We start from the raw sequence: 10,656 nt of genomic DNA, 5'->3' as shown, positions 1-10,656 counted from the left end.
CTTTACGACTAGTGAGATGATCTACTGCCAACTTGTAACGTTTAGGTAACCCGCAATCATTACCAGAGCATTTAAGGGGGAGAAAAATAGTTATCCTCAATAACTCCAATGAGGCATTTTTGTGTGGAATGTTGCACTGATATTTTCGAAATGATAGAGGCTGATTCAGGTTTACTGGATGACATCCATGAAGTTATCTCGAAGATTTTCATACCACCTTTCTTCTGGAGCACCGAAAAACCACCTGAAATAAATGCATAATGTCACCCTTAAGCGGGAAATCCTAGAAAATGCCACAGAGATCTTGGACACGTGTAATGATGTAAGACGCCTCCCTTTATTAGAGGCACTATACATCAAAAAGTTGTCCCCTAATCTTAACATTCAAGCCAACGACCTGCGAGTCTTACCTAACGTTAGGCGCACGGCAGCAGACAATTCAGAAGCCAGCGATCTGCGGGTTGTAGTTAGCATGAGGCGCACGGCCGGAGACCAATCAGAAGTCACGATTACCGGTCTCAGCCAATCAGGAGTGAGGACAATCGCCAGGGTTCCCACTGAACCGATATATTAACCAGGGCAACTCTGCACAGAGCCACAACACAAGCTTGGCTCCGTCAAGCATCTCCTTCGTGGGAGTTCGTCGTCGTCGTCGCGGTTTCGATAAGTTTTCATTTCCCTCGTGGGATACTTCCTGCTTAGTAGGAACTTGAATTCGATCTCGTTGCGTAGTGGTAAATTGAAGCAAAGTCTGCGAAGTGCTCCGCCTCGTTGTGTGGTGGTAAAGTGGTTAAGATTGAGTGTAAAACAGTGAAGTGTTGGAAGTATAATTATTATACTTCCGAAAAGTGTAATTGAAGGGATTAAGTGATATTGTAATTCCGAGTGCAGTGGTAAAAGTATAGTGTAGTGAAGTGTCTTTTTTTCTTTCTCTTTTTTTTTTTTTTTGTGTGAAGTGTTCGGTGTGAAATAACTTCCGATATTAAGTGCGGTGCTAAAAGTATAGTGCAGTGAAGTGTTCTGTGTAAAAACAAATACGGTGTTGGAAGTATAGTTACTATACTTCCGATATTAAGTGCAACTTCGTCTAGACATCCGGCCACCGTGGATCGGCGGTCGCTCAGCGTCGTTTCGCTCGTCTGCGAAGTGCTCCGCCTCGTTGTGTAGTGGTTGAAATTAAGCGTGTGAATAATAGTGTTGTGATTAGAAGTATAATTATTATACTTCCGAGTGCGGTGCTAAAAGTATAGTGTAGTGAAGTGTCTCTGTGTGAAATGCAGTGCTAGAAGCACTGTAGTGTAGTGTAGTGTTCTTTCGTCTTTCGTGAAAGTGCAGTGACTAAGTACTTCCGAGTGCAGTGTTAAAAGTATAGTGTAGTAAAAAAGTGCAATTGAAGGGATTAAGTGATATTATAATTCCGAGTGCGGTGCTAAAAGTATAGAGTAGTGAAGTTTCTCTGTGAAATGCAGTGCTAGAAGCATTGTAGTGTAGTGTAGTGTTCTTTCGTCTTTCGTGAAAGTGCAGTGACTAAGTACTTCCGAGTGCAGTGTTAAAAGTATAGTAGTGTAAAAGTGCAATTGAAGGGATTAAGTGATATCATAATTCCGAGTGCGGTGCTAAAAGTATAGTGTAGTGTACTGTAGTGTTTTTTTTTTTTTTTTTCGTAAAAGTGCAGTGACTAAGTACGATATCAAGTGTTAAAAGTGTACGGTTTTAAACACGATGTAGTGTAGTGCTCTTTCCCCCCCCTTCCCCCCTTCCCTTCTTTCCCTTTTTAATATTTATTTATTTTTTTTTTTATTTATTTTTTTTTTTTTTATTTTTTTTTTTTTTTTATTTTTTTTTTTTCTCTCCCCTTTCCCCCTTCCCTCTCATAACCCTCATCTCCCTACCTCCATACTACCTCCCCCTCCATTTTCCCTCTTCCTCCACCTTCACTCTACTCTTCTCCCTCCTGCCTATCTCCACTTCGCTCCTCCATCTCCTATTTTCTCCCGCTCACAACTTCCTCCTCCTCCATAACCCCTCCTGCTCATACCCTTTCTTCTCCTACTTCCTCACCATCTCCTCCACCCGTCCTCTCCTATCCCACATTCTCACTCTCCTCCCCTGTACCTAGTTGCTCTTCCATCCTTGCCCTTCGCCACTCACCCTTAAACTCCCTTCCTCCTTCCACTACACCTATCACTCTACTTCCCCCCCTTTACCACCCTCTCCCTCACCCTTACTTCTTCCTTTCTCACTTCTCCACTATCCCTCCTCCCCTATCACTCCCTCCTTTTCCTCTCCCCACCTCTCCCTCCTCCGCCTCCCCAATCACTACCCTTCCGCTTTCCCACCTACACATCCTGTCTCGATCCCTCGTTTCCTGCTACCAGCAACAGCAAGAATGGATGAATCCACGCGCCTTTCAGAAACGGGCGATGACGGTGAAGGAGGCTGGGTGACTGCTGGCCAAAAGAGGAGTAAGAAGAAAGAGCGTGCTATTCGCTCTGGAGATGGTCAGGAGAGTCGGGAGCAAGCGGACGGGGCCAGGAGGGCATCGCTCCCTTTGGTCACCACAGGATACAAGATCCCAAAGTCTCCAGAAGGTTTCCAATCAGCCTATGCGCTTTCTCGAGAAATCGAGAAAGAGCATAGCAATTGGAGCATCACTTTTAAGTATCTGCCAACCGGAGAGATTCTCATCTCTCCTAAGGATGAGGCCGCCACTTCTGCCCTTGCCAACCTAACGGAGGTCAGTGGTAGGAGGGTAAACCTCCAGAGGGTGGAAGGAGCAGAAAAGGGAACGAAGATGGTGCTACAGGGCTGGTCAACAGTTAATACCCTGGACGCCGTCGAAGAGCATCCACAGGTGATCAGTGCAGAGAGATGCACCTGGAGGAAGGAGAACACCAGGCAGGTCGTGGTTACCCTCCGGGGGCCCGCACTGAGGGAACTGGACCTGGGCATGTGGGGCACGTTCCCACTACGCACCTTTGTGCCGGACCCCATGAGGTGTTTTCGCTGCCAGCAGTACGGGCACCACCAAAGGCACTGCAGACGCTCGTTTAAGTGCGGCATCTGTAGTGGCCCACATACCACCGACACGTGCATTTCAAAGCACAAGAAAAACGAGGAGACGACTGCTAAGTGCCCCAACTGCGGCAAAACACATCATGCTTGGAGCCTTGCCTGCGGTGTCCGCAGAGACGAGGCCAAGGCTGCAAGGGAGGTATACAAGGCCAGAGAGGACTACGTTCCAGCCCCGCCCCGTCCCTCGGTGTGGAAACACCCTCGGCAACCGAGGGAGCCACGCCAGCAGCCTCCAACACCGTCGCCTGCGCTAACGGAGGCAGAGTTCCCTGGGCTCCCTCAGCGGCCCCAGTTCCATAACGGAACCAAGAACCACAGCCCCCCAGCAGAACCTCCTGTCCAGAGGGAGCGGCAGCCGGCGCAAGCCCTTCCGCGGCTACTCACCTTCCAGGATGACGAACTGATGCAGTTCGTCATGGTCGCCGCGGCTGCGCTGGCCCGCCACCTGGGGAGCTCGGAAGACCAGGTCAGGGAAGCTGCGAGCTTCCTCAAGGACATGGCGCAGGCGATGGTCTCCATCAAAAAGTGCTCACCTGCCACCAAGCCCTCCATGTCTCCGTCCGCTGCACCAGGTACCACCCAGGTGACCGAAAGCTCTCCAACGATCCCATCTCCTGCGCAGCCTCCCGCAGTGCCCTCGACCAGTGTCCGAACACCCGAGGAGGATCCAGCGCCCTCCCCAGTACGCGCAGAGCCGCCAACGTCTGACGAGCCGGCCCGAAAAGGCAAAGCAGGAGCCGCGGTCAAGGCTACACTGCCTGAGGGCCCAGTTCGAGTTCCGCGGTACCAGACGAGGCGAGAGGTTACCCTCTCTAAGGCAGGTGGCGCAGCGTTTGTGGCTGGATTCCCTGACGTACCTAGGGGAAACGAAGGGGCGGATACGGACACTGATGGTAGCAGCGAGGGCTCTTCTTCTTCACCGTCAAGCCCGTCATCGTCATCAGAAGACAACGAGCACCATGGATAGTGTGTCCACAGTGCGCTCGACCACCCAGACTGTTCGCTTCCTCCAATGGAATATCCTTGGATTCAGAGCGAAACAGTCACTTCTGCAAGCCATCATACGGCAGGAGGAAAAACAGGTCATCCTCTTGCAAGAGACCCTGGTGGGAGAGGAAGAGATCAGGATCTCTGGATACCACGTGTTCGTGTCGCCCCAAACGGACACAAGCAGAGGTTGTATGACCCTTGTCCATGCGTCCATCCCATGTTCAAGAGTAGACCCACCAATAGAGTGTGGGGAAGATGTGGAGGTGCTCGCAGTTCGACTGCACTTCCCCCATGAAACGGTCCATGTGTATAACATTTACAAGGCCCCTGTGCGTGGACACTTGGACCTGGGGGAAGTATGCACCGTCGCGGAGGACGAGCAATACATCATCGCAGGTGACTTTAATGCGCACCACCCCATTCTTCACTCTGTGTCGCCTACAAACTCGTCCGGGCGACACATTGATGAAATCCTGAACACCAGCCCGGGTGTGGTCCTACTGAACGACGGGTCGCCGACGCATGTACGACATGGCAGGCTCGATCTCTCATTTGTCTCCTCCTCATTGCTGCATCGGATGTCGTGGAGCATCAACGACACGGCTACGAGTGATCATTTTGGAATAGACATGTCGCTCACCGTAGCCCCGCCACCCCCAGTGGTCCAGAGAATAGGAAGGTGGAACCCGCGCAAGGCCAATTGGACGTTGTTCAAGGACAGAGTGGCTCGCGAGGTCGTCACCGACGCTCTGGCCATGGGTGAGTTGGACGATGCGGAGGCCTCACTGGTCTCTGCTATCCATGCAGCGGCAGAGGAGGCAATACCTAAGAAGGGCCTCAACAGGAGGAGACATCGAGATGGTTGGTACTACAACCAAGAGATCAAGGATGCCAACCACAGGGTCAACCGTCTACGAAAGATCCTGCGTAGACACCACAACCCTGCTAACCTGGCCAACCTCCGGAGTGCCGTCGAAGAGGCCAAGGAGACAGCTCGACGTGTGCGTAGCGAGAAGTGGCTAGAATGGTGCCAAAGCTTTAGTGAGTCCACCACGCTAAAGGAACTTTGGGGGAAACTCCACATAGCGACCAGCCGTACCCCACCACGGCGCGCTCCCCGTGCACCACAGTGCGAGGCAGAAAATCTGGCGCAAGAATTTGCCAGACGCACGCACACAGCCACGCTACCCGTCGAGCTGCAACAGAGGCAGGCCATGCTCCGTGAACCAAGAGAGACCAGGATACAAGCTGCCATGGGGTCTCCGGGTGACACGGACACGCCATTCACCATCCATGAGCTGCAAGCCTCACGTAAGAGATCCTCCGACACTGCTCCAGGGAGCGACCTAGTGACGTACTCCATGGTTGCACACCTGGGGGATGCTGGAGAAGAAGCACTCCTCCAGGTGGTAAACAGCAGTTGGTCCTGTGGAAGACTTCCGTCCAACTGGAAGAGGGCCGACATCGTGCCTATCCCCAAGCCCAGGGAGCCCGGAAAGTATCGTCCTATCTCCCTGACGAGCTGCCTGGGGAAGACCATGGAAAAGATGGTTCTCCAAAGACTTTTGTGGAAACTGGGACCACCACAAGAGAACCTCTATGGCTTCACCAAAGGGGTGGGCACGGCTCAATGCATTACAACGCTTCTGAGCCATGTGGAGCAACGTCACGCCATGGTCGTCTTCTTTGACCTGGAGAAGGCATTCGAGCTTGCCAGTCCCGCTGCAATTCTGGACAGTCTGGCTGCCAGAGGAGTACAGGGGAAACTGTTACAGTGGATAGCGGACTACCTCTCCAATAGAACTGCCAGAGTCCGTCTACAGGGAGTGGAGTCCTGCTATCACCCCCTGGAAAATGGTACACCCCAGGGTGGGGTTCTCAGTCCCACCCTGTTTAACGTGCTGATGAGTGCATTAATAGCCATCCCTCTACCCACAGGATGCCGCCTCCTATCATACGCAGACGATGTCGCGCTGGTGGTGGCAGGCAGAAGGACCAAGGCCAGAAGGACGCAAATGTGCCTCGACCGCATTTCCTCCAAATGCGAAGAGCTTGGCCTCAAGATCTCGCCACCAAAGACCAAAGCCATGTGTTTTGGCACTAGCGTGGCACCGAGGGACAGGCTTCTGCTGCAGGGACATGAGGTGGAGTGGGTCAGCACGCACATGTACCTAGGTGTCTGGCTCGACTCCAGGCTGTCCTTCCGGACTGAAGTGGCATACATCCGGGGAAGGGTCCTCAGCCGGATTAACGTTTTGAAGTCCTTGGCGACCAGAGAGGCAGGTGCCAACTGCGCTGTCCTCCGGACATTCTACGTCAGCGCAATTCGACCGGTGATAGACTATGCCAGCAGTGCTCTGGCTGGTCTATCCGCAACACGGTTGGCTGACTTGGAGACAGTACAGAACCAGGCGCTGCGCGTAATATTGGGCGCGCCGCGCTGGACTCTGGTCGCCAATATGCAGCAAGAGGCGGGACTGGTGCCTATCAGTGTGAGGATCTCAGGATTGGTGGTAGCCTTCGCCATAAGAGTCATTCAGAGAGAACATGACTCGTTCCTGCGGCGAAGGCTAATCAGCGCCCTCCAGCAAGATCCGGATCTCTTCCCGCAGAAGAGGTGGTCAGCGAGGGTTGCACACCGCATAAGGGACCTTCACCTGCATGACCTTATCCTTCAGAAGAGGAGGGATGTGCCGGTGGAAGGTTATGTGCAGTCTCCCCCCTGGGAGAATCCACCGGCCAGAATCAGTGTGATGGCGTCACGACGCGGTACGCCGCTGCCGCGCCTGCGGGCGGATGCGGAGGCCACAATGAGATCTGTCGCCCAGGAAAACTGCGTCGTCTATTTTACAGACGGCTCCGTGGATCCCGTACACAACGTGGCAGGTGCAGCGTTTGTCACGAAGGACGAGGAACAGGGAGTAAGGGTGTTGGGCACTCGCTGCTCGACGCAAGCAGAGGGTGTTGCAGTGGGTCTAGCATTGACCCATGCTCTCAACACCCACCAACGTAATGTAGTTGTGCACACAGATAGTTTAGCTCTGTTGCAATTAATATCCAAAATTTATCACACTGACCAGAAAAAACTAATGACCTCACTGTTGTTTCAGCTCAAGACCCTCCGTCAGCAAGGGAGATCAGTCGTCCTCAACTGGGTGCCGGGACACATCGGCATCCAGGGAAATGAAGCGGCAGACAGGGTGGCCAGAAGAGCGGCCACAGGGGACATGGAAGGCGGAATCGGTGTCCTCCCGAGCCGAACTGAGATCTTGGCCATTGCAACGAGAGCGATGGCCAAGAGGGAACTACAAAGCCATAGGAACCTAACAGCCCAGAGACCGTCAGCACGCTGGTATCAAGTTGCCACAGCGTATGAGCGACTGACCCCTGGAGTCCGTCTCTCCAGGATAGAGGAAGTCACCCTTCATCGACTCCGTCTCGGGTATCGATGCTTCTCGGAGGTGACGGGACAGCCGGAGGCCTGCATCCACTGTGGAGAGGCCGGCGCAAACGGGCTAGATCATTATGTGGCCCTTTGCCCGGCGACCAGATTTCTACGTGCGGGCCCCAGGACCTCGGCTGGGGGACTCATCCGTCGACTGACGGTGTCCCTTAACTCGTATCGGCTGGGACGCCTCCTTCAAGTGCCGCCCCCCAGATGATACGGATGGGTTCTGTTCGACTGTACTCTCTTGCTGATTTTTGACTTTTTTGACTTATGACACATTTTAATTTAAGCCAAGGACTAATGCTTTCTTCTCTTCACCTAGGTAACTGCGCATGATGCCTTAGACTGGACCGGATGGGACGCGACGGGTGCAGGAACTACGTCGGCTGGACCGGATGGGACGCGACGGACTCATAGGACACTAACCACGTCGGCTAGATCGTGGAGACAGTACAGCGCAACATATATTGACATATTTTAACAAATGTACATGTAACTTATTGTAAAAGGCATACTTGTATGCCTTCTAGGAATATGGGTAGAGACCCAAACAAGATGTATTTCTTGTAAATCAATAAATCTCTATCTGCACAGAGCCATTCTTTCTCCTACCACGATAGAGCAAGAACACACCGACGAGAAGACCATCACCATCGCCACTGAAGAAGGCTCGAGGCAGCCGAAATTCGGATCTGGCAACGATGACCGACTATGGTGGAGTCATCTCTACTCTTCCAAAAGAGATTAAGACCTTCCTAAGGTATAGGGAAAATACCATAAAGAAATTTATTATTCCTGAACAATCCATCATATATATATATATATATATATATATATATATATATATATAGATATATCTTTATATATATGTATATATATATATATATATATATATATACAGACACACACACACACACACACACACACATATATATATATATATATATATATATTTATATATATATATATATATGTATATATATTATATATATATACATATATATATATATATATATATATATATATATTGATAAGTATTTTAAACAAATGATTTAAATGATGAAGCACATGAACACAGGGGAAGGCACGGAACACTAAACACTAACGTTTCGTTCGCGTAGAACGAAACGTTAGAGTGTTTAGGGTTCCGTGCCTTCCCCTGTGTTTATGTTCATCATCTAAATATATAAATATATATATATATATATATATACATATATATATATATATATATATATTTACTGTATACACACACAAACAAACACACACACATATATATATATATATATGTATATATATACATATATATATGTATATGTATATATATAATGTATACACACACACACACACACACACACACACACACACACACACACACACACACACACATATATATATATATATATATATATATATATATATATATAGTGTTGTAGTGGTGACGCCGATGTACCGAGAATTTAGGCGACTGCAGTCACCAATGGAAAATTTGTGCTGGTACACGACGTTCACCTCTTGCATTTCACTTGTCTTAGGGAGGCAACTGTTCTTTACGACTAAGTTGGATGTCTTTTTTGTCTTGCAATAAATGAGGAGATCGATTTTTGAAGCCGGGTCGGTGGGTTTGATGTTCTTATAGATTATATTTTTGAGGGCTTTCTCGTCATCCTTGTAGGCTGAAGACATAATGCCACTGTAGGAGAGTTTTATGTTTGATGTAACTGGTTGTTGTTCTTGTTGGCGTATAAAGTTGTCCAGTCGATGCCGTATAACACTATTTATTTCTTGCATGGGATAATTGTTGTTGCCGAGAAGCTGGGTAATTCTCTTAAGCTCTGCGTTCGTGGCAGTCCATGTTGAGTAGTCCGTGAGGGCTCTTTTGACGAAGGCATTGATGACACTGCGTCGATACTGCTCAGGACACTCGCTTTCACCGTTAAGGCAGAATCCGAGGTTGGTAGATTTGGTATAAACTTCTGTTGAAAACGAAGCGGCTTCACGTCGGACTAAAATGTCGAGGAAAGGAAACTTGCTGTTTTGTTCTGTCTCGAGGCTGAAGTTGAAGCAGGATTTATAATTATTATTTTTTTTAACTTGGAAATTATGTTCACAACTTCTTCTGTGTTGACACTGATGAAAATATCGCCCACGTATCTTGCGTATATTCCTGGCTTTGGATGGTGCTGCTGCCAGCACATCTCTTCTTCAATATATTCCATATAAAAATTAGCGAAGAGCACTCCCAGAGGTGATCCCATGGCGACCCCGTTGCATTGCATGTACATTTTGCTGTCGGGCCAGTAGAAGGGAACTTCTTTGGTGCATGCCTGTAATAGCAGACGATGTTTGATTTCTGGAATTGCAATCTTCTGTTCCGGATGGTATAAGCGGTGGCATATGAAGTCTAGAGTTTCGTTGATTGAAACATTAGTAAAAAGACTTTCGACGTCCATAAAAGCCATTACGTTGGAGGGTCAGGCTGTCTTCAGGATATCGAGAAACTCTTCAGAAGACTTCAAGCTGAAGGAAATATTAGTGTGTTGAGGCGCTTAGTGAGCTTGTAGGTGACTGATGGTGTCTGACTGATGACTGGGCGAAGGGGGTGGACATTCTTGCGGGTCTTCATATTTCCGTAAGCATAACCAAGTTTATGGTCGCCTTCTATTAAAGGGAATTTTATTGTGCTAGAGTTGTTGTTGTCACGAATTAAATGGTTGAGCTTTGTCTTGATGTCATTGGTGGGATTTCTGAAAATTCTTTTGAATTTGGTGGTGTCGTTAAGGATGAAAGTCGTTTTGGATGGATAGTCCTCTTTGTTGAGAATAACGAAAGTTGAAGACTTGTCTGCTCTGCGGATCACGATCTGGTCGTTATTCTTAAGTTCTTGGGCAGCAGCTCTCAATTCGGGTGTAAGGAAGGAAATGCGATTATGTCCTCTTGTGATGTTTTAGCTTCTTTATTAGAAGGAAGAACAACTCTCAAAGCAAAGTCGTTTAACTTTGTTAAGAAAAATAAAGGAGCTCACTGCCTTCATTTAACTCTATGCTGTGTCGTGTCGGGTCAGGTCATATCATGGGCAGGCAAGATCAATACCGAGTTGGATGACCTCCTTTACTGGAGGCCAATATGCACGGCAGGATGAC

General features: G+C 49.1%; 1 protein-coding gene across 1 annotated transcript; it reads right to left on the bottom strand.

Annotated features, from left to right (window-relative positions):
- Positions 1–7,100: 7,100 nt before the first annotated feature.
- On the bottom strand, positions 7,101–9,975 carry LOC143024525 (uncharacterized). Its single transcript, XM_076183339.1, has 3 exons — positions 9,608–9,975; positions 9,068–9,566; positions 7,101–7,106 (listed from the first exon to the last, which is right to left on the bottom strand). Exons 1-3 carry the CDS (start codon positions 9,973–9,975, stop codon positions 7,101–7,103), a joined length of 873 nt encoding a protein of 290 aa, XP_076039454.1.
- Between the last annotated feature and the right edge of the window lie 681 nt (positions 9,976–10,656).

This window comes from Oratosquilla oratoria, chromosome 4, assembly GCF_046742065.1.
Source record: "Oratosquilla oratoria isolate Oo_2021 chromosome 4, ASM4674206v1, whole genome shotgun sequence".
NCBI lineage: Eukaryota > Metazoa > Arthropoda > Malacostraca > Stomatopoda > Squillidae > Oratosquilla > Oratosquilla oratoria.
This window is presented reverse-complemented; position numbering and strand designations above follow the sequence as displayed.